This window comes from Carassius auratus, chromosome 27 (assembly GCF_003368295.1).
Source record: "Carassius auratus strain Wakin chromosome 27, ASM336829v1, whole genome shotgun sequence".
In the NCBI taxonomy this organism is placed as follows: Eukaryota; Metazoa; Chordata; class Actinopteri; order Cypriniformes; family Cyprinidae; genus Carassius; species Carassius auratus.
The window spans coordinates 1,866,514-1,891,803 of record NC_039269.1 but is presented as its reverse complement, the minus strand read 5'-3'; the positions used below and the strand labels follow the sequence as shown (position 1 = coordinate 1,891,803).

Below are 25,290 nucleotides of genomic sequence, written 5' to 3'. Positions count from 1 at the left end.
TAAAACATTCCTCCAGAGCTCCTCAGGTCTACACAAATTAATTTTATCAAGTTCAAGTCTGCTTTTTGTTCTTCTTGATCAAGAGTAGTATTCTGCAAGATGTCTCAACATGAAGGCAATACTTGTCTAGTGATCTTCTTACACACTGCTTTGAAATGGCTTTCCTCCTTTCATCGGGTCATCTTGCAAGTCTTTGGCTGTACATTGCAGGTTTTTCTCAGTTGCTCTGATTAAACATTTCATGATATTGTGCTTTTTCTTCAACAGCCTCAAAGGTTTTCTGGTAAAACACACTTTAAACTAAGGAATAAGGCTGAGAGCTGTGTCTCTATGCACTTTCAATGTCTTGGAAATCTTCATAGCCTTAGCCTTTCTAAATTACTACGATATTTATTCTCTTTAGCTTTTGTGAGATCTCTGTTGACATTTTTGCTACTCAACTTCAACACATGCATGGGCTAACTGTATGTGTAACAGCTCAAGCTAATTCTGTTTTTAATAGAGTTTCTAAAGGCTTAATTGTGTTTTGAGACTGTTTTATTCCCCTCCATGCAAATAAGGGATTTAAAAACAGCAATGTTGAATAGGGGTTGAATAATTATGACATAGCAGTTTTATTAAAAAATCTTATAACTCAAAAATATTACATTATATATTGACAAAATCACTTTTAATATGCCAGTGAACTGTTATAGATGCAATTTTAATTTTATCCTGGATCTTCAGAAAAGCTTGTATTTGTAAAGTACTGCAGTCTCTGAGGGGTTGAGTAATTTTGATTGCAACTGTAAAAAGTGATTGTGGACTGGATATTTTTTTACCTTTTATGACAGTCTTGGGCATGTCAAAGATTAGTAACAAGATTGGCTTTGATGTATTATTAGTTTTTGTGCAGCATTCGATTTTAATTTTTTCTCCCTCATTTATTGTTGGTGGCTGTTATTGCCCCATTGACTTCCATTATAACGACATTTTTTGATTGCAAAGCCATGACACCATAAAATCATGCACTCTTGATTGTTGGTGGTTTTCCCTTATGGGAAGAGGTAACATTTGTTATTTTTACAGTTGATCACTAGGTGGGACCATTAACCCTTTAGATAGGCCTGTGCAAAAAAAAAAGGCTTAGTTTCTGGCTTGTATATGGAGTTATATGGAGTTTAACAGCAAATTATAGTGTGAGAGTGTGTGTGTGTGTGTGTGTGTGTGTGTGTGTGTGTGTGTGTGTGTGTGTGTGTGAGAGAGAGAGAGAGAGAGAAAGAGAAAGAGAAAGAGTGTGAGAGAGACCTTTGTGCACTTACCTTGATGTATCTGAAAAAATCTAAATATGCACCTCATGCTCTCAGAACTACATGCAGTAAACAATTAAAAAAAGAAGTGTGTTTATGCACCTGCTGCCTTTTGATGGTGAAAAGCACGGATAGCCTATGTGTGAAATCCTTGTCTTTTCTTGATGGTAAAGCCTGTTTAAAACCTTTAAATCCTGTGAAAAAAACTACTTTGAACATAATTTATTATGGACCAAAATGCAATACCAACTTCAAATAAGCAGCAGCTCGACGGAGGGGTCAAACTGCAAAATCATTTCTAAAACTTGGTTCAAGTCAAGCCCTTTCTCTTATTGCTTGCTGCTCTTCTCACCATCAAATGACCAGCAGGATGGCAAGTGTTTAAATCCATGTACTTTGCTTTTGTTTAGTCTATACTTATCACCACCATTAAAAGGCAGCAGGTGCATAAATACACTTTTGTTTACTCCATGTAGTTCTGAGAGCTGAGGTGTACATTTAGATTTTGTCAAATACATCAAGGTAAGTGCGCAAAGGTCTCTCTCTCTCTCTCTCTCTCTCTCTCTCTCTCTCTCTCTCTCTCTCTCTCTCTCTTACACACATACACACAATATAATATGCTGTTATACTCCATATAGCTTCATATACAAGTCAGAAACTAAGCTTTTTTTGCACAGGCCTATCTAAAGGGTTGATGGTCCCACCTAGTGATCAACTGTAAAAAATAACAAATTTTACCTCTTCCCAACAGGGAAAACCACAAACAATCAAGAATGCATGATTATGTGTCATGGCTTTGCAATCCAAAATGTCCTAATAATGGAAGTCAATGGGGCAAAAACAGCCACCAACAATAAATTAGGAGGGAAAAAATAATCTAATGCTTATAGCAGTTTAATTGAGTGGATGTTTTCATCCCGAACATAATGAAAGGGTAGTTAATTTGAAGAATGCACAAGGGATACATAATAATTTTTACTTGGCACCAGCCGCAGTTAATGTTGACAGCTAGCAGGAGTGTGGTGGGGTGCGAGGTCTGTTTTGACCAATGGATGGAGACCTCAAGGCAGTGGACTAAATGCTGATCTAAAGATTTTGTCTTTATAGATTACAGTTTACATTGTACTTACTGAAGTACACCTCTGCATGCAGACACCCAACAGTAGACACCCAACAGTGATGCGAGGGTTGATCCAAAATGAGCAGGTCCCTGCGGTCACCCGCGGTTGCCTGCGGTTAGGAGTCATCCAGAAATATTTTTAATGATATTCGGGTCGCGGTCGGTCGGGTCGTTTGAAATATAGATGCCAATTAAACCTTTGTAATTAATATAGTAGGCCTACTAGACACAATTTTTAAATACATAGGCCTTTATAGGCTGAATAACTAGCGCTCAGTCTGCACGTAGAGATGAAAGCGGCACGAGAAAAGGTGAAGACCTGTTTTTGGTAAAACATGATTTTAACGACTTCATTAAGTTTTGTTTTATAGAAAACTCTTTTTAACCCTCTGGAGTCGATTAACGCATATACGCGTTATGAGTCATTTTCTCCTGATAACCACGAAAAGAACTTAAATTACACTTTCAGTTTTGATCGTACAGATAAAAGTAATACATCAATCGAATCTGTAAAGGGTCTACTTTTTTTGAATACACACATAATAACAACAGAACTTTGCACTTATAAAATAAAGATAACAAACAAGGTGTGCTGTCTGCGCTGATCGTAATGTACAAACACGTCATTAAAATGAAGTGTAACTCCGTGAATACTCAACGAAGAGACATGAGAGAGATATCTATAGAAAGCTTGACATGTCTGCTTTTAAACTAAACAAGTGCTGCCAAAACAGATATTCTGTGATAAAGTCCATATGAAAACAACGCGATGTCTAGTTTTTCACGTCTCCCTTCATTATATTTACTGTGACCACGCCCCTGCGCTGAACGCTATATTCAGATTCAAACTGAAGCGTGCGGCTTGAATACACCCACACAGAAGAAAAAGCAGCGAGAGTTTTTTTATTTTACTGTTTTCTTCGCGATGAGAGCAATAAGACATAATGAACCCCAAAAAGATGTGATGTGGTTGAGGATTTGAGAAATGGATTTCCTCAGAAAAAAAGGATGAAGTGCTTTATTCAGCAGAGATCATAAACATGAGTAAGTCTCTTTTTATTTATGTATATACTTGTAGTACTAGTTTTCACATAACATGTAAACATTTTACTAGTTAGACTTTTTCCAAAATATAATTCCTGACTAAATGTATAATCAAGTGAAACATTATGAAGTTTCAGTAACAATATAGCTACAATACTTAAAAGCTTGATTTAAATAATATAAATGTAACAAATAAATGTGACTGTAACAAATGTAATAATGCTGTTCTTTCAATTTATCCCCCCTAATAAACCTGAAAAAATATTCTCAGCTCTTTTCAACATTAATTATAATAATAATAATAATGATAATGATGATAATAATAAATGTTTTTTTTTTTGTTTGTAGAAAATCAGATTGTTAAGATAAAGATTTTCGTTTTCTAAAAATTGTATCTTAATTTTGATCAATGTTTTATCAATCAATTGCCCGTTTTTATGAATAAGAAGCAAATATATAACAGGCAATGTAATGAGGCGCCGACAGGATCACTTGCATGTGAACTGGAGGGCGCCGAAACAGTGTGCCTCACAGATTTGAGAAATATAAGGCTATCTATAACAGAAAGCTTGAAATGTCTACTTTTAAACTAAAATATTAAAACCAAAATAAATAGGCTACTCTCTGATTATGTAATCCATAATGTGCATTTCTCTCTGGCATTAGTCTGCATCGTCAACTTAATCTTTGCAGCGACACAGAAAACACCAGTTATACTAAACAATTTAATGTCTCCTTGCATATTTTGGAACCAGCAGGCCATTCTGGGTTAAGCGAGACCCCACGGAATGAGCGAACGGAGCGTAATATATGGAGAAATGCGCAAACCCAAACCTCATGTCTGCTGAACAGAAACATAAAAATAGACATAGCCAGACTAGACTATTTTAGAACAAATGATGAGCTTATTGACGATTTTTTTTTAAATAATTCTTGACAAAAATAGAATATATTAAGGATTTTCCTTTTTTTTTTTTTTGCCTAGTTCCTACGTCTATGGCCCAATGACGATATGATGAGCATTTACTACATTTACGGGTCAGGAAGCAGGTCGGGTACAATATTTTATTTTCCTTTTTTTGCGGTCCGAGTTGCGGGTGGGTTAGTTGTAAATGTCGGTCGGGTGCAGGTTATTAATACATTGACCCGCGCATCACTGATTCTTGTACACAGATATGGCATATTCACATGAAATTCATGTATTTGTCATTTAAACTTACGAAATCCTGTCTCCCCCTAGTGGACATTAAGTGTAAGAACTTCATTGCTCAGATTGCTTCTATAGTAGTCAGCTGCATTTCACCACACTCTCCATCCCAATAACAGCGGAAAGAGCTTCAGCTCCGTCAGTTTTGGTCATAAGACACCCTAAATAACATGAAAACCTTACAAAACTCAACACGATGTGCTTTCTGCCATCTCAGTCATGAACTTCTTTCTGAAACTTCAGAAACCATGTTTATGCATCAGACGAACCATGTCTAGCTGGACATGTCTACTTTTAAAATAAGCCATTAAAATAGAAAAGTAATAATAATAATTTTATGTTTAGGCCTATGTAATTAATATGAAACCAAGAGAGGTGCAGTGTTTCCCGTCTGAACTCATTATATGTAATGATGTCACACCATCACTATATTCATACTGTCATCTACGGAATTCGTGAATTCAGTTCATAATTCTAAGTAGGCTATAGCCTATTTAAAGCAGACTAATTATGGGGAAAACTTAACTTATTTTATTATAAATGTTATTATAGATGTGGGTTGGATTTTTCCCATTATAATTTTTTTCTGAATGGCCAAGAATAAATTAAGTAGGCAAAATGTATTCCATGTCATTGTAGATCACAGGCTAAAATAAAATTCAAATGGCGTTTTATGAATAAAGTTGTCAAGTCTGCTTTGTCAATAACATGCAGCAGCCTGAAAATATAATAATATTATTATTATTATTATTATTATTATTATTATTATTATTATTATTATTATTATCTTGCAAGCACTTGCGAGAATCGGCAGGATTAATAAGCTCTGCTGTCTGCCGCTTCTCTGCTGTTGAAGATGAACTGAGCTCGCAGAATACAGAAGAGTTGAAAGGGGCGTTTCAGCGCCGCCCACACATTCAAACAAATATTAAAGCATAATCTCATTGTATACCCATAAACAAAAATACGAAAGATCCAGCTAAATTTTCGTTTTCCGTTTTTTAAACAAAACACACAAAAAAACGAAAATAAATCCGTTTCTCATTTATCTTTATTTCTTTTTAAGTAGAAAGTCAAATGACCAAAAGATGCACGGATTCTGAAGTAATTTATGAACAAGATTGCGAGGGTTACTGAATTTGTTGATTGAGTTTGCTATTTATTTAAATATCCAAAACATCAAACAAGAGCTTAAGCTGTGTTTAGCAGAATGAACACTTCAGGAGTTGGGTAAAGCTTTTCTAAAAGCTAGCTTTTCACAGACAGTTGGATTTCTAGACAATACACATACATTAAAATATAGGCTATAGGCTATAAAATGGAATTAATAATAATAATTATAATAATAACAATACACCTTAGGATAGGCTTAATAATCCAACATCAATCAACTTTCACTACTAATGCACAAACTGCTACAATTTAATAAACGGACGTTAAAAACGCCGTAATTGACGGCGTTTTATGTGATAAAGAGCGGCGCAACGAACGGCGTTTATGGACGTTAAAAACGCCGTAATTGACGGCGTTTTAGGTGCTGAAGAGCGGCGCAATAGACGGCGTTTATGGACGTTAAAAACGCCGTAATTGACGGCGTTTTAGGTGCTGAAGAGCGGCGCAATAGACGGCGTTTATGGACGTTAAAAACGCCGTAATTGACGGCGTTTTAGGTGCTGAAGAGCGGCGCAATAGACGGCGTTTATGGACGTTAAAAACGCCGTAATTGACGGCGTTTTAGGTGGTAAAGAGCGGCGCAATGGACGGCGTTTATGGACGTTAAAAACACCGTAATTGACGGCGTTTTAGGTGGTAAAGAGCGGCGCAATGGACGGCGTTTATGGACGTTAAAAACGCCGTAATTGACGGCGTTTTAGGTGGTAAAGAGCGGCGCAATAGACGGCGTTTATGGACGTTAAAAACGCCGTAATTGACGGCGTTTTAGGTGGTAAAGAGCGGCGCAATGGACGGCGTTTTAAGGAGTTTTTGGTCGGTTAGTGATAAAATGTCAGGCATTTTAAAGATAGGCCTTTGGTAAACCTATATTACAGATTGTAGGCTTTTTTTTTCTTCAAAGAACACATTTCGACCATGGCCAATAATTGTATTAATAACTCTACATCTCAAACACTTTAAACGAGACAGACATTTGTGAAAGATAAAGGCATATATATATTCGGTTTTAGAGGGATGAACACTGTTAAATTATGCCATATTTATTGCATTAAAAGGTGTTCATATTTAAAGGTGGGGTGGATAATTTTATCAGTTGATTATTATTCATGCAACAATAGATATTGCTGTCATAGTTTCAGTTAAACATTGCTATATGACCACTTTATGCTCTTATATATGTCTTTAGAATGATTTTGTTAAAATGTAACTATTGGGATACTGAATGAAATAGCATATGGTAGGTGTTTGCATCGCCTAAATCATTTCCAGTGTTGGGAGTAACGCATTACAAAAGTAATGCATTACAGCAACATGTTACTTTTTGCTGTAATGCAGTAGTGTAAGGCGTTCCTATTAAATTTTCAGTAATATTTTACTCGGTACATGTTCAGTAACGTTTGCGTTACAATGTAGGCCTACTTTTAGCCCGAAATGTAATTGTTCAAAGAAAAGAAAAGAAGAAAAAAAAAAAAAAAAAAACAGCAAGACCGCAAGACATTAACGAATAAAAATGAATCAAATAAGTTATATTTTCTGTTCGTGCTCAGTCAATAGCTGCTTGTGGTGTTTGTTTTGCATTTAAATAATTTCTGCGTTTTATTTCTCTCTGACTACTAGTATAGTTTCAGTTCAAACCGTTAGAAGGGCTGCGTGTGAGGCTGACAGAGACCGTTTGACAGACGTGTTTGAGATGTGCTGTTTTCCTTAATTCATAGCTTACATTGCACAGGTATATTCTCCATCTGTAAATGTTAAAAAAGCAATGGAAATATTTCCATTTTGCTGTCAGAAGTGCATGAGCTTTTGCTTTAGCGATTCTCGGCTAGTCGGGCGCCGCCACGCGCATGCGCGCCAAACAGACTGCGCTCAGTGCAATTATTCTAATGTATACATTTTGCAGAAATATTTATAGTTGGACATTAAATGTGGCATGTAGAATTATAAACCAATAAGTAAGTGTATTTGTATGATAGCACTATATATATATATATATATATATATATATATATATATAATATATATATATATATAGCAGATATTTAACAAATATATTCAATTTATACAAATTAAATATATTTGTTTTTGATTGTTTCATTTAAGTAGACCACTGAAGCGGTCTATAGGCCTGTTTTACCAAAACTATATAACGTTTTGTGGAAGTAGGCTACACAAAATGAAGCAGACATTTATATTTCTATCCTCTGTTATAGTTATCACAATGCAAGGGATAGCGCCAGCGCTTCCGACCCGAGAAGTGCAGTGTTGATCTTTGTATGAGAAAGGCTAGCCTATATTTGCAAGAGTCAGCAGCAGCAGCCAAACATAAGACCAACTCTTCTCTTAAGATCAACTCTTATCCTGCATAATGGGAAAGACATAGACTTGAAAAGGTTCCTTTTAGGGCCGCCCACGCACAATAGCTTTTTTATTATTATTTTACTCATAGATAAAAAAAAAAAAAAAAATGACTAGCTTGATTTTCGTTTATCCGTTTCTCGGACAAAACAAAATAATAATAATAACAATAGACTAATAATAATAGTAATACAAACCGCGTTGTCATTTGTCTTTATTTCTTTTTGTTCTTATTTCGATTTGGTGTTACTACAAATTTGAGTCAATCAAACAAATAAATATTCCAAGGCCAGAGCCGGTTTAAAATAACTGTTTATTTTGATCTGATCATCTTAAACGAGTCAGATTCTCTGGATTATTGGGTAGGCGAGCATATTGTAGACAGATTGATTAATCCGAATAAATATGCTGTACAATAAGAACCATGACATTAAAATGCATTTAAATCCGTGTATGCCTATGATCCCTCCTGCAGTGTGCAGATCCTCATATTGTACTCAAGGCATACTGCAAGCAAGCCTATACCTAAACGAGCAAAACAAGCGCTTTAACATGGGAAGTCAAATTTAATGAACAATAAAAACCGACGCCACTGCTTCAACTGATTCGCAAAGGCTGTTGAATAATCAAATGTCCTGTTCTTCCTGTTATTTGCAGAAAGGGCAGTTTCTCCAAAACGTAAAATAAATTCTAATACACAACAAACGAAGAAGAGTGAAAAGAATATCGGAGCTCAGACTCGAACTCCTGTCACATAAAAGCACTGCATGATCGTAAGGGACATAGACCACAGTACTACAGAAGCAGACACTGTGACACGCATAATCACTATATTTGACACACCCCTCACACAAAATGATGATAAAACTGTAACATTTGTGTAAATGTGAAAAAGAAGACGAAAACACAGGTTTACCCAGTGAACAAGTTAAAACATCACATTATGAAAGTCCAAATATTGGCCACATAACATTAAAAAAAACATCATCCTCGAAGTCGATCGCAATTCGCATCGACATTCTACTGTTCATGTCTGACTGGGTACTGCATCTAAGGGGCTGGACTGCGCATAAAAGGAGGGGCTGATTTTAATATTACAGAAAACGCCGTTTTTTACGCCGTCTTTGTCAAACTGAGCGCCGTAAATAACGGCGTATTATGGATGGCCAAACGGCGAAATTAACGGCGTTTTGGATTGCATCAATAAACGCCGAAGTTAACGGCGGTTCTGCTGTGAAAACGCCGTGATTTACGCCGTCTACACTACAAAACGCCGTATTTTACGGCGTCTTTTTGTCTTAAACGCCGTAAAATACGGCGTTTTCTCTACACCAGGCGTCTGGTTGAAGACGAATTGTGAACCAAACGGCTTTCCATAAAATCTTACCTCATGAACCGCCTGGCAGGACAACAGTCCGGTGAGAGAAAATGCTTGAAGTCATTCTTATGTGCGGTGCATGCTGATATCATTATGTGGACAAATCAAACGCGTGTGTCTCTATTTGTAAGTATCTGAAAACATTAACTGCATTAAAATGAGTGCATTTTATGAAAAAATAACAGTGTAATAAAACAAACTAAAGCAATATACCAAATAGAGCAATATAAAAATAAAAACATAAAACAAGAGTAATGGGTGAATGATTGTGTGTGTGGTAAATTCCATTCGATCGCTTAGGGTGATAAATAGATAAATGTGGTTATAATATACAATATACCGTTGTATGGTTTTCTTTTGCTTTTACATTGCATATGCATTTAACTGCGACATGCATTTGTCACCATGGATAATTATAAGTCATTGCGACTGTCTCAGGGTTTGCTCTCGCAGCACTATTGAATCCAAGACTAAAGGCATCTGGATGTGGTGTGTCCCTCACCCTTATAAAGAAGGACACACTCTGGTTCTGCTGGACACAGAGGGACTTGGTGACGTAAAGAAGGTATGGGAGGATATCATCAGCAGTGACTTTTTCATAGCAAATGCCTCCATTGCAACAAAAATATGAATTGCAGCAGAATTAACTTATTATATTTGTCCACTTACTGTCTTAAAATTTCAGGGGGATGAGAAACATGACACATGGATCTTCTGTCTGGCTGTTCTTCTCAGCAGCACTCTAGTGTACAACAGCTTAGGAGTCATTGATAACATGGCACTGGAAAAGCTGCAGTATCCTTCTCACACAATAAGCACAACATGCACATCCAGTACAGTAGATTGAAAACAATCTCTCATAGCACCTGTGTTATTCCTCCTGAACTGCGCTGAATGTAGCTATGTTACTGAGCTGACGGAGAACATTCGTGTGAAGGCAGAAGAGAGTCAAGATGAGGACAAGACAGCTGATTTCATGCGTGTTTTTCCTTCATTTGTCTGGGCTGTTCGTGACTTCACTCTGGAACTGATATTAGGAAACGAGCCGATAACATCAGATGAGTATCTGGAGAGTGCACTGAAACTCAAATCAGGTGAGATATTACACACACAGTAAACGCAATATACACTATCCATTCATTACATTCAACTGTGCCTTATTAGAGCATATAATAAAATTAAAATCTCTGCTTAAAAACCCTTCTTTCTGGCTGAGAAACAGTTTCAGCAGATGCTAAAGAACATGGGAGAATTAGCTAGTCTATGCTGTTCTATTCAGCAAGGAATAGTAACAGTTTTAAATGATAATAAAAATTATTACTGCTTGTTTGCAATCTTATTTCTTATTCTAGGTTGTTCACCTCAGACTGAGCAGTATAACCTGCCCCGTCGCTGTCTGCGGCATTTCTTTGCGGTGAGGAAGTGCTTCGTCTTCCCACGGCCTGCTAGCACGCAAAACATGAGGAGAATGGAGCAGCTGACTGAGGAAGAACTGGATTCCGAGTTTCTTGACCAGGCAAACACGTTCTGCCATTACATTTTTGACAGCGCAGATCCAAAAACCGTCAGTGGAGGCCGTATAATTACTGGAACAGGTGTGCACTTTCATACAAGCCCTTGTAGAAAGCGAATGTTGAAGTGAATCTTCTCATTTTAGACGAAGGACATCCATCAATCTAAATTTTGTGCTTTGCACGATATTGGTTTCTAGCAGTTTTTTGTTTTTATTTAACTGGTTAGTATTTATCGATTTCTAAAGGTGCTGTAAGTGATATCTGCTCCACTAGCAGCAAATATGACCCTAATGATGTCTTCCAAACACATAGTACTGCTCCAATTTATTTTATTACATTGTGGGTGTTGTTTCAAAATCACTTGCATGATCTGTGTTGCATAATCTGTTTTGTCAGCTCTGGGTAATCTCGCTGAGGTTTATGTTGAGGCGATTCGCAGCGGGAAGGTTCCTTGTTTGGAGAATGCAGTGGTGTCTCTGGCTAAGATCCAGAATGTCAGTGCAGTGGAGGAGGCCCTGCAGCTCTACATGACAGAGATGTTCGGCATGACTCAGCTTCCAATGCACCCAGAATAGCTGTCTGACATCCACAAAAATGCAGAGAAGAAAGCAGTTGATTTTTTCATCTCTATGTCCTTCAATGACAATGACCAGATCTACCAACAAGAGCTCATGGTAAAGTAAAGCTCAAATAAACAGTATATCTATGCAAACGTAGACAACAAATGTAATAGTTCATCACATTTTCTGCTTCTTTAATTTGTTTTAGGGGAAAATTTGTGAGGAATATCAGCAGATGTGCCAGCAGAATCAGGAAGAATCTATTCAGCAGTGTAAAGCTATTCTGCATGAGGTGTTTGAGCCACTGGAAAAAGGTGTTTTTGATGGATCATACATGAGATCTGGAGGATACCAAGAGTACAAAGACATGCTCGAACATCTGACCAGTGACTACAGAACAAGAACACGCTCCCAAATAATGGTACAGTTCACACATGCATTCTTCGCTTTAGATGGCTACAACAGCACTGATTAAAGTCTTTAATACTGATAAAGATTAAAAAATAACATGCAGTTATGAAACAAAGATTTAGAATTTATCAGTCCAGTGGGTCAGATAAAGACTTTAAGACTTGGGAGCTCGTGTTTTTTTTTTGTTTGTTTTTTACTACTACAGCACTACTCTAGTGATCACAGCTGTCTAAATGAATAATAAAAAAAAAATAAAAAAAAAAAGAAATGTTGCCCCTATGCCTAGAGTGCCATATTACTCTTCTTGTGAAGCCATACAAAATCTCTTATTAGTTATTTCAAAACTTGAAATATAACATGCAAGTTGTAAAGATTTTAGTATTATTTATATGGTATTGTAGTATTAATATTTTGAATTAATAATAATAATAATAATAATAACTTTATATATAATTTCACTTCATTTTAATTTTACAGTACACTATGAAGAAGAAAAAAGGCAAGTAAAATGACTAGACAATTTGTCTCATTTCCAGAGGGAAAAACTAAGTGCATTTTGCTTAAAAATAGTAAAATTATCTGCCACTGGGATAAGTAAAATACTCTTGTTTATTAATATTTTACTTGCCCCACTGGCAGATTTTTGTACTCCTTTTAAGCAAAATGCACTTAATTTAGCTTTTCCCCCTGGAAATAAGATGAATCATCTTATGTTATTTTGCTCATCTAGTAAAGGCATCTTTAATTTTAAGATTTTGTAGATATTTTGACTGGAAACAAGACAAATACGATAAGCCAAACCTACTTTTGCAGTGTAAGCTTTAGTTTTTCTTTTTCAAATTGGTTTAGATTTTCTTCAACAAATTTCAGTTGGCCAAAGCGACCTTTGTTTTGTTTTCATTTAATTTGTATATTTATTTAAATTAACAAACTATATTTAAACTAGTTTTGGTAGCAAAAACAATACTTCTGGATTACTTATAGCACATTTTAAATGATACCAGTCTTTCTTTTTTCTCTTCTACAGAGTGAAGAAGTGTTGAGCAAGTTTTTGAAAGAAAAGGAAAATATTGGAAATATGATTCTACAAGCTGACCAATCTCTCAGTGAAGCAGAACAGGAGAAAGAAGGTACAGTTCAAATCCGCTGCACTGTTCTCTATCATTCAACCATCAGTCAAGGCTCTCAATGATACACAAAACCGCACAATGACTAGAAAAAAATTGTTACTGACAAATTCAGCAATTGATTTTACATCAGAATTAGTTCATTATACTGTCTCTCTTTATACAGTGCAGAGGTTGAAGAATGAGATTCTAGAGCAGCGTCAAAGAGGTGTAGAAGAACAGATCCGGTTACAGGAGCGGGCATTTAAAGACATGCAGAGAACCCATAAGGAACATGTGGATCAGATCATTTGTCAGATGGAAAGAGAGCAGGAGAGAATGAGGAAAGACAATAAACGAGTCCTTGAAGCCAAACTAAGAGTGAGAACAGTACAAAAATGTACTTTGTCGTGTTCCAGAGAAGTCATGGCTAGCAATTATTTCACTTGTGGCTGTTTTGTGTTGTATTGTAGGAGAAGGATGCTCTTCTTCAGATGGGTTTACAGGAGCAAGCCTCCACGATGCAGAGGCAGATTGACAGCTTAAGAGCAGAAATGAATAAAGAGAAGTCAGAACCATCCACAGTCAGCCGGATTATAGATGGTGTCAGTGCCACAGCAGAATTGATCTTGCCGGGCTTTGTTAGCCGTGGTCTGTCTGCAGTCTCAAAATGGTTCAAATAAGAGCAGTTTTTGCACAGACTGAGTTCTGTATTCTTCTCTTACACATGCCATTCACTCTAATGGGCTGTTCACTATTATTTTCCACACCAATATACAATCACTAGCCAGTTTATATGCTTAAGCTCTATAATTTCAGGTGGATTGTTTCTGATTAGCTGTTAATGTTTTTCTCATTCATCAGCTGTAAAACAAAAATTGTTCTGAAAGTGCCACCTTAATGTAATAGATGTGTGGATTTTGCCATTTTAATTTTTAAATTCTGAATGACTTTTAAAAATTAATCATTACAGTTATCATTCACGGTGAGAGCAGGTGATCCTAGTGTAAAAACACTTAAAAAAAAAATCAGTCCAAAAGCTAAGATTATTGTCTTAATACTAAAAAAGCCCAGAAAGATAAGAAATTTTTTTTTAAGAAGATTTTGTGATGCAGTTGATCTCACAGAGATTCTGCTGATCATCCTTTTATTTAAGAGATTTGAAGACTACATGAAACATTCTATACTGCATTGCAATAACAAGCTCACACACTCAGTGCGGTTATGCATGTAATGGCCAATCTTAAAGTTCAGAGGCGGACATTAGCCTCCTAAGTGTGTCTGATGACTCCGCTCGAATCCAGGGCTCTGTAGTGGCTGTATCAATAGAGCTGGGCCTGCCAGGAGACTGCAGGGTAAAATGCCCATCACCACGATTTGCTTCCTCATCATCATCCAAGCAGCCTCCTAAACACATAAATGAAACAAGTTGTGCATCTCCAAAATCCTAAAACATTCAGAGACATACACACACACACCTGCTGTGGTGTTGTGATGGCTGAAGGCTTGTAGTCCCTTCTTCCTGGGAGTGTTTGTGTCTCTGAGCTTCCTTATATTGAAGGGCTGCGGCTGCAGCTGCACTGCCTTGTTCTCTGCAGACTAAACACACATATACAGGTGCTGGTCATATAATTAGAATATCATCAAAAAGTTGATTTATTTCACTAATTAAATTTAAAAAGTGAAACTTATATATTATATTCATTCATTACACACAGACTGATATATTTCAAATGCTTATTTCTTTTAATTTAGATGATTATAACTGACAACTAAGGAAAATCCCAAATTCAGTTTCTCAGAAAATTAGAATATTGTGAAAAGGTTCAATACTGAAAACACCTGGTGCCACACTAATCAGCTAATTAACTCAAAACACCTTCAAAGGCCTTTAAATGGTCTCTCAGTCTAGTTCTGTAGGCTACACAATCATGGGGAAGACTGCTGACTTGACAGTTGTCCAAAAGACGACCATTGGCACCTTGCACAAGGAGGGCAAGACACAAATGGTCATTGCAAAAGAGGCTGGCTGTTCACAGAGCTCTGTGTCCAAGCACATTAATAGAGAGGCGAAGGGAAGGAAAAGATGTGGTAAAAAAAAAAAGTGTACAAGCAATAGGGATATTCTAATTTTCTGAGATACTGAATTTGGGATTTTCCTTTGTTGTCAGTTATAATCATCAAAATTTAAAGAAACAAACATTTGAAATATATCAGTATGTGTGTAAAGAATGACTATAATATACAAGTTTCACTTTTTGAATAGTATTGGTGAAATGAATCAACTTTCTGACGATATAAGTCATGGCCTAATGGTTAGAGAGTTGGACTCGTAACCCAAAGGTTGCGAGTTTGAGTCTTGTACCGGCAGGGATTGTAGGTGGGGGAGTGAATGTACAGTGCTCTCTCCGAACATACAATACTACGACTGAGGTCCCTTGAGCAAAGCACCGAACCCCCAACTGTTCCCCAAAAAAATGACTGCCCACTGCTTCGGGTGTGTGTTCACTGCTATGTGTGTGCACGCACTTTGGATGGGATAAATGCACGAGTGCTAATTCTGAGTATGAGTCACCATTCTTTCACTATAAATTATGCATATGTAACTCAGGGGAAAAAAGCTTTTAAAAGATATGTTAGTTACTTCAAGGTAATAAGCCAATGCTTAGATTACCGCTCTGGACATTCTGACTTCATGAGGTGTCTCCTGGGATGCTATCAGTAATAAACTATATATAAATGAGTAAATGTTGTCTTTTTTTGTTTGTTTGAAAGAGTTGAAATATTGCATATCATGAACTGTTCAAAATGTTGTTTTTTCTGATAACTACACGTTTGTCTAAAATATATAAAAATGAATCAACTGATATGTGAAGAAAAAATCAGAAAATAAAATGCAATAGCATGCAATTCTATCAGTATTTTTTGCAGTTGAGTCTGTATGTCACTATTACAGACATATATTTAGATGTTTCAGTGTGAATTACCTGCAGGTTTGCTAGTCTGCGTCGCTCTCGTGCAGACTGTTTAGCAGATTTCCTCTCAACGTCTGGAGGAACTGGGAAAGCATTTCCATTCTGATCTAATGATAAATAATACGACAACTGTACACCAGCAGCTAGCGATCAGCAGTGTGTATTCAAACAAACAAACAAAAACTGATGTATAAGAAAGTGAAATTGTATAAGAATATGAAAATAAACATCATCTTGTGAAATATTGTTGATAAAGTGTGTTCATATTTTCTTAGGGGCCTTTGGTTTGATGTTTTATTACAAAATGGAAAGACATTAATACATTAAGTGTCCAAACTAATTTTGGGGCCACTTGTATATAATACTGTGATTTATTTTGGTTACGATCATCAAGCAGTTAAAGAAATATGATCCCACCAATAAATTCACTTTCTGACAGAAGCACAGATCCTCGTCCCCCCTCAACATCTCTGTTCCTCTGTGTGACAGAAAAACAGAACTGGCATGTTAACCATCATTCAGTACTGATGCAGCATGCTTCTAGCACTGCAGAACACAACGGAAGTTACAAGCACGTCTTACATTCATAGTCAGAGGAAAACTTACAGAATTCCTTGTTCTAGCAAGAGGCATAAATGCATCTGAAAAAATAAAAAAGGTGTCAAAGGTACACAAAAATGGATTAACATAAGACCAAACTAGAATTAAACTCTCATTTCAGTCACAGTATTTATTTATTGCCAGTTTTTACCCCTGTACATGATGTCATCGGCTTCCTTTGAGCTGATTGGCTCAGTGCCACGGGCGGAGGGGCCTCGCACAGGCATACGCAAACGAGCCATGTCAAACACATCCGTCCTGTGCCTGCAAACACACACACAAAGCTCTATATTGTAAAATATGAGTGCTGCACATACAGCAGAGAACAATTATTTCCCTGGTATAGTGATGTAGCTGTAGCTGAAAGATATATATTGGTTTCTTTTTTTGTAAATATGATACATTTGGATTTCATTATGCATATATTTTAGATCTGTACTCAATGCAATCAAGGATTTCATTACACATATTTGTCATGTAAAAAAAAAAAAACTATAAACCACATCTTTATTACTTTGATTCCTTTTAGGGTGTATCCATCGGGAATATTGCTGTAGAGATAATTCCAAAGCATAATTTCCTTCAAGAAAGCAAAATTATAAACCATTAGGTTGAGAGATCACAGATTACTGATCCTCATTAACTGGAAAGAGTTTTCTAGTGAAGTGAAGTCCATAAAAAACAGCTCATTTAGCAAAATCAGATGAAACCAGCCAAGTCCAGGAAAGGCTGATGCTTTTCTGACCTGCTGTATTCATGTACATGTTGACTAATTATTAAAACATCCCTTTATTGTTAAACTAAAACATTCGATTTAAACATCACCAAAATAACTGTGCAGTACCTGTCATTGAAAGGGGAGGGAAAATGCTCCCACTCCGTCTGCAAGAGCTGCTCCTCCAGACGCCGCTGTTCACTGCGCAGACGTCTTCTTAACGCACACAGCTCATTAACAACCTCACTTCTGTCCTCTGAAGAAAACAAATATAGTAAACCCTCCAAAAAATATGTGAGGATATTTTTAGCATAATGGTAGATAATCCTGAAATCACCCAAATTTAGGGGACCTCTGATAATTAATAATGGCTCAATTTTTTACATTCAAATCTGCAAATAGCAAATAATTTCTGTAAAGGTCAGGTTTAGGGTATAGCCAATATTGTTAGATCATATCTAAACAAAAAAAGCCAATAGGAGATCTCCCTCGTGATACAGTATGTGTGTATATGTATGAGTGTTTACTCTCTGTTCTCTGGTTGTTTCTGTTCTCTGGAGGCGAAGAAGCCCGAAGCGCAGAGAAATCCTGCAAAATGTATATATTAGTAAGTGAGAAGTGAATGTGGTTGTTTGCAGCTAGCTAAAAGTAAAGATTATAGAGTTTTGGTAATTGGATAATTATGGTTGCCAGATCTGCATGGCAGAAATTGCCCACTCACACCATTACAAATAGCAAAACCCAAAATATGCCACACCCATTACATTGAATGTATGTATACACAATTTTATACACATGAGGTGAACATGAGCATTTGTAATGATTGTCAGTTCAAATAAAGGCAGTTTTTGTTACCGTAGCATTTGAAGGGTTTCTGTGTTTATTTTGTAGGGTTGGGATGGGAGGGGAAGGTGCACGTTGAACCTAAAAATATAATGACAATACTGTCACATACTCACTACATCTAGAGAAATTTTCAGCAAATTTAGCTTAAATATATATATAGTGTTTAAGACAGCTCATTCAAGTAAATTTCACTTTCAGACACCTGTTGCTGTCGTATTTGTCTCTCTTGCTCTTCCTGTTTTCTTACAGCTGCTCTCTCTTTCTCTTCTTCTTCTTTTTTCTTTTTCTCTGCAGCCCTCCGTCTCTCTTCCACAAGACGAGTAAGTTCTTCATTCTTCAGCTTTTGCTGCAAGAGATAAGGCTACTTAAAATCAGCGGTGCTGGTCACTGAGATGGTCTGAGGCCATCAGAATGACATAATGGACTAGAAAATGAAACATGACGAAATGTATTTCATGGCATTCCTTAAGCACTTAAATTCCCTTTATTTGAAGTGAACAATTATTACATTATTAAATAAGACAGGGCAGGAGTGCATCTGTGTTTGTCTGACCTCCATCTCTCTGCGTTTTCTGTTCTCCTGCTCTTCTTCATACTCTCTCCTGATTTTCTCTCTCTGTTCTGCCAGTCGTCTGTCCTCCCTCTCCTCTTCTTCCCTCATCCGCTCTCTCTCCTCCGCCTGCTTCCTTTGCTTTTCTTCTATCTAATGTCACAGACAAACACAAGAAAGATCATTGTTTATATACAGGTACAGTGGAATCCAATCATTTAACCACATTGAATATCTGTGATAGACTATTTATAATTTATAAATATATGCATGAATGTCATGAATCTGTGTATACGGTGTATATATATATAACATTTGAAGTGGATCAAAAAAGTTAATAAAAGTTGTCCTAAGACAAGAATGCATGTGTTAAAACAAGCGTTCATAAATCTGTTGTTGTGTTGGTAATATTTTTTCATATGTTTTTAAATAAAAGTCACTTTTTTAACCCTACAAACCTAAAACTCGATCAGTAGTGCATGTGTGTACCTGTTGTTTCAGGTAAGCTTTGTATTGGTCTTGCTCCAGTAGTTGCTGGGGTGGCAGGATCTGATTAAACACATTTCCTCTTGCAAACTGTGGAGTGTGTGTCTCAACAAATCCTTCAAATACACACATTCAACTTGAGGATGCAAACAATCACTAAAGGCACATCATGCATGTTTGTATGTAAACTAAAACATGTGTTAGCATGTTACCTGGCCTCTCCGGTCTTTGTGGTGGTGGTGCTGCAGCTGCTTCATTCAAAAGATGCATCTGCTTCAGATCAGCTACACATACACACACACACAGACCATTTCTGTAATCACATGTTTCATAACAAGCAGGCTAACAGGACATTAAATCATACTAAATAAATCATACTGATTAGATTTCCAGTGCTGTCTCTGAGTGGTGCACCGCCTCCGCCTCTTCCCCAGGGTTCATATGCTCTCATATCAGCTTCAAGTTCAGCTTCCAGTCTTCGCTTCTCCTCTCTGTCCACCCTCCTCTGTGCGGCCCGCTCCTCTATCTACTCACAGGGCACACAAAAAACAGCCTAATAAGCTTTCTAATGCTCTTTTTCATCTTGGAAGTTAGAATAAACCTACTGTTCATGAAGACTGACCCACCTTTGACTATGTAATTAAGAAATACTGTATAATATGTAATAAGGACACACCCCTCAGTGAATAAGTAATAGCACACCTGCTTTCTGAGCTCCTCTTTATAGTTGAGGCTGTTTGTCTTTGCGTGATGTGCAGGAAACGCTAAAAGACCTGAACTCACAACTTCATTCTCACCCACAATCCTCCTGAAACACACATCAAGCACAAAAACACCCCAAAAACAAGATGTGTATTAATTGTCTGCTACAGGCATATGGTTTAAAACTGTGTCTTTGAGAGTGAGAAAAAAATACCTTGGGTTATACATTCAAAACTAGCCCAATGGTCAATCAAAAAAAGCCCAAACTAGACACCATCCCAAATATCAGTATACTCAAAATATGTCACTCCTCTGCCTAAAACACATTATTTACAGTCACAGTTATGTGTCTACATGATACATTTTATGGGAAGAAATATATTTGTGTTTGCCAATCTTGGGTACAGTCAAAGAGCTACAAAGTTAACAAGATCCAACAACTGCTTCAAGACAACAACATCTGGTTTTACTGCCTGTTTCTAAAACAGTTTGTGTCTGTTGCAGTCTTACTGTCTGTGAGTGCTTCTCCTGTGTGGACTGAGTGGGTGTGGCTCTCCTGATGATGATGAAAAGAAACCCCTGTTATTGGGCAATCTGTTGAGACACACACAGAGGGAGTAATAAAAAAAAAAAATACTCCTGCATCCAATCCTTTACTGCGTGCACAAAACCATGATTATCCTCAATGCAAGTAAACTCATATTTAACGTAATTTGTGGTGTCATATGTGTCTTACAGGCTCTATTGGGACTCAGCAAACTCTCAGCATCATTATTTGGAGTCTTATAGTCATCTGTAAGGAATGGGAGTTGAGTAAGGACAAAAGGCATCCTACAGAAAAAAAAAAACATGTTTGTGAGCTTGAAGAACGGAATGTTCAAATATGTGTGTTTTGTGTTTGCACTCATGTATACTCATATATACCTGCAGGGTGAAATAGGGTCTGTCCTGTATTGCAGAACACCCTCAGGAGTCTCAGCAGTGTGCAGGCGGATGATGTTATTCCTGGGTTGCTTTCTGTACGCAGGCGCCTCACTCACAAAGAGCTGCTTTAAAGGTAAGTGTCAGAAAATCAGCACAAGAATGTCAACAAATATGTACACACGCAAACACACACAGTGTTACCTTTTTCTCAGCATCTGTTGAAACTCTCAGGTCCAGTTCCTTTTCCCTGAAAAGAGTTGAATTACAGGGGTTGTTCATGAGAGTGACATGAATGTTCTGCCCAACTTATCTTTTGTAGTCCACAAAAAAAAAAGAAAATTGGGTTTGGAACGTCATGAGACTGCTCATTCAAAATATTGCATAAAAAGTTTTTTTCAGAACGCATATTTATCGCATTTTCTAGAGGGACATCTATCACTGTTGCACTCGCGTCTCCCACAAGAGAGCCGAATGTTTAGAAAGACATGTAAAATTTAAGTTCAACGTTTTTAAAAAATGTCTCGAGACTTGTTTTTTCTGCATAAGTGTAATTAAGTATATGTGATTTATAAACATTATTTGAACACTATGCACTCTTCAAAGACTGTCATGTTATTTTATTGCTTTGAAGAAACCTGCTTTAGTAATATTTTTGCTCGATGCGTCCTCTTGTGGCCTCAGATGAGAAACCAAAAGCTTTTTCCCCCCTAACAGAATTCATGCTTTTTTAAGTATTTTAATATTGATAATATCTTAGAACAAAATTTGAATTTAGTTTTTCGGCCATTCTAATAGCCCTAACACACACCTCCTCCGGTGACTCTGTTTCTCTGCGATTTGTTCCTGTAGTTCATGTCTGTAACGCTCCTTTTTCCTCCGCAGTGTGCCCTCCAGACCCACTGCACCTGTCAAACAAAACCAGCCACGTCAGAAGCCTGAGCCTTAAAATCTGTTAAATGAATGAATATCCTGTCATCATTTACATTTCCCAAACTGTTTTACTTTCCTTGTCCACAGAACAAAAAAGAAAGATTTGGGGACATGGGGAACCTGCTTTTTTGGAAAATTATTTTTACTTCCAAAGTAAGCCCACTTACTTCCAAAGTATGGCAAAAAAAAAAAAAAAACTGTTCCACAGTTTTGTTATGACAGTTTGCGATAAATGAAAAAAATAAATGACAGAATTTTCAGAAGTATTCCTTCAAAAAAAAAAAAATTCTAATTAGAATTTGTTCTCCATGGAATGAAGCAATTATATGAAGTTATTAAACCAATCAGAGCAGTAAAAGGGACCTCTAACCAATCAGAATCATGATACTAAACTCATACCTATTAAAAGTCCTGTGGTGCAAACTGTGTCCTGACTGGCCACAGATACAGATCTTTCATTGGCTTGGGTCCCAATGGATGTTGACATTCTACAAAAGTGAAGTGAACAACAGTGAAGGAGAAGAGATGAATGTATATGAAATCTATCCTGACATTTAAAAAAAATCATTTTTTGGATCTTTGACCTGTTTCTGTGCTGTAGCTTGCTTATCTGTTGTCCCATCTCTGTGAACAATTCCCCTCTTCTTATGAGAAAGAGAGAGGCAGAGATAAAGATGACACTCTTAATATATATAAATAAATATATATGTCAATAAAAAATTCAGAATCAGCCCATATAGAATAAAATGGGTTCAAGAGCCAGCAGTTGTAACATCTTTCCCTCTGTCTCTGTCCTCACCTGTTTGCTGTCCTAGTGTCTCTCTCTCTCTGATGTCGCCTCCTTGCAAAAGCTTGAGTTCTTCATCACTGCAGTCTTCCTCAGAGCTACACACACCCCATTCCCAGTCCACACACCTCTGTAAGGGTGCCACATCCCTTACACGGACTGTCTAAATAAGTGAGCGAGATAGATTTGCCCTTATAAAATGGTACTTTGGCAGAACCATGGTACAGTAATAATATCAAGACAGTAATATCGTGGTAATGTATGAGGCACTAGCAGGTGATGTGGCTTTACTAATAAAGTAGTTCAGAAGAAGTTGGAAGGGAGTGTGGGTAGTGTCAAAAACGCCATTATACAATAGTAATTTTTAGTAAGTGTAACAAACATTGCTTAAAATATAATCATACTCTATCAGAATACTCAGCTGTTCAAAATGACAGCAAATTTAAGAGCTATGAAAGTGGCAGACACAGGAAGTGAAATGTCAACCTCAAAAAACTGTGAGGTACAGTACAGAAGGAGGAAGGCAAACCAAAACAATCATGCTTTTGACCAAATAGTGTACCCTGGGTATTCGTCTTCTCTCTTGAACTGTGTGAATGTCACAAGCTTCAAAGTGGTCTTTCTGCAAGTGACAAAAAGATAGTGAGAAATAAGATTCTGGATCTGTGGGCTTCTATGGTGTTTGTACTGGTTTTGCCATTGTGTCTCACCTCTGCCTTGTATTTCCTGTAATCATTCCTGAGTTCCTCTTGCAGTTTGTGTTTCTTTCTCTCATATTCCTCTCCGAGTGGCAAGCTAACTCCATCTACGTGGTGAAATTTCACATACACACCTTGAAAACCAGGTATACATGTAACAGAAATTCATTTGCAACCACATTAAATTGGCAAACAAAGCTATACCTTGCTGACTTGCGTGTGGAGGGATGTTCTCTTTCTGAAGAACGTGGCCTGTCCGCCTCTGATACATTAATATTTAACAACATTAAAATGAAGACCAGTCACACATTCTCTTTACCCCCGTCATTAACTCTCTCTCACCCTCATCTCCATGTAAGGGGGCTCCTGTTCCAGACATGCCTTCTCCTCTGCTATCTTTGATTTCTGATCTTCCAGAAACTTCTCCAATACCTCATCCATCTGGAACACAAACTAAATATTAATGCAAAGCAGATCAATCATAAACTGCAGTTCTACAGGCGCCACCCGTAGGTACATATTATTTCACATTATAGCAGGGTCCCATTATTAAATGTTAGTCGGTGCATGTATTTAAAGTAAACTAACAACAAGCAATTAAGTTTTGGTTACACTTTTCTTATGTTAAGGTGACCTTGTTAGAGTGTAATAATCCATTTAAGTTCTGAGTCATTTTAATTAACGACATGGACTTGCTGTATGGTTAGGGTTAGGATTATGGTTTGGTTTAGGGTTATTTGCATGTGTAATTATGCATAATTTATTGTTATTACAGTAGTAAGTTCATGCAACGTGTAACAAGCTCACATTAAAATAAAGTGTTAACGCAGTTTTTACAGTATTTTTTTTATCTCTGATATTTAATAATATTAATTAATTACAACTTCTGCTTTTAATATGGCTTCCTGAAGAAGTTAATGTGGTTAACCAGTGTTAACAAATGGAAACTGTGGAGTTACACAATATCTATTATGTAGCTTTATTTATAGGTACAACACGTTACACACCTCTCTGAATTCCTTGTGGTGTTGACACTCTGTTTTAATCGTCTCTGAACACATCTGATCTTCCGCTCCACCAAAACAATCATTTCATCAGATCACATCGATATAAGGCATGCTTAATAAAGTTACCGAAGTGCGTTGTTTATTACTAAATCTAAGGTATTATCTGATTACAAACTCTCTTCGAACTAATAATCTCAGCAGAAAATGTACGGTTTCTTTGGGTAAAGGTAATAAATTTGTAATCTGATATCTGGATCTGTCCATAAATTGGAATTAATCAATGTTTTAAATTAACTGTATATTTATCCAATATGTTAATCGGTTCATAATATCATCTCTTGTCCGGTCACAGTGAACAGACACAGAGCTCCGCTGTTGTTGCTCTCTTGCAGTCTTCCTGTCTTTCCACTTCCTCTCTTCCGCTAGTCCTCTTTTCCTCTCGCAGCTGCTGATTTATATAACGCATGGCTAGGCAGAAGCGGAAACGCTGCTCGGTCCTGACGTTTTCTAGGCCCAACCCAATGGGTTTAAAATCGATTATTTATTATTTAAAAATAAATAAAAAAGGAAATAATAAAAAAAAATCGCTTTGTTCATATCACAAAATAAGCAACAATAAAAAAAAAATTAAAAATAAAAAAAATAAAATCATTATTTATGTTCTTATTGGTAATCACTTATAATAAGAAAATGCTCTTTAAAAATGACAAGTAGTTCTGTAAACAATTTTTCTGAAGGTTTAGAACATTTCCTCCACATAGCATTGTGTGATGGGAATTGCAATTTAATATATTTTCAGATTTGGCCAAATTCATTTCAATACTAGTTTTACTATTTTGTGTGCTATTTATTACTTGCGTAATTCGACAAAAAATATTGCTTGAAAATGATGCACAGTTAAAAGATTACATTA

At 36.7% G+C, this 25,290-nt stretch overlaps 1 protein-coding gene and 1 pseudogene across 1 annotated transcript in view; one reads left to right on the top strand and one right to left on the bottom strand.

Moving 5' to 3' along the window:
- LOC113045044 (guanylate-binding protein 1-like) overlaps positions 1-13,749 on the top strand; it is a 37,753-nt gene extending 24,004 nt beyond the window's left edge. Inside the window, exons 2-11 of the mRNA XM_026205162.1 lie at positions 9,569-9,606; positions 10,005-10,131; positions 10,252-10,361; positions 10,467-10,660; positions 10,919-11,161; positions 11,477-11,754; positions 11,849-12,061; positions 13,079-13,181; positions 13,345-13,538; positions 13,631-13,749. Of these exons, the coding sequence (XP_026060947.1) occupies positions 10,051-10,131; positions 10,252-10,361; positions 10,467-10,660; positions 10,919-11,161; positions 11,477-11,655 (807 nt within the window). The 5' untranslated portion in view covers positions 9,569-9,606; positions 10,005-10,050 and the 3' untranslated portion in view covers positions 11,656-11,754; positions 11,849-12,061; positions 13,079-13,181; positions 13,345-13,538; positions 13,631-13,749. The remainder of the gene's footprint in view (positions 1-9,568; positions 9,607-10,004; positions 10,132-10,251; positions 10,362-10,466; positions 10,661-10,918; positions 11,162-11,476; positions 11,755-11,848; positions 12,062-13,078; positions 13,182-13,344; positions 13,539-13,630) is intronic.
- A 614-nt stretch (positions 13,750-14,363) lies between these two features.
- Positions 14,364-24,485, bottom strand: LOC113045041 (centrosome and spindle pole-associated protein 1-like; annotated as a pseudogene).
- Between the last annotated feature and the right edge of the window lie 805 nt (positions 24,486-25,290).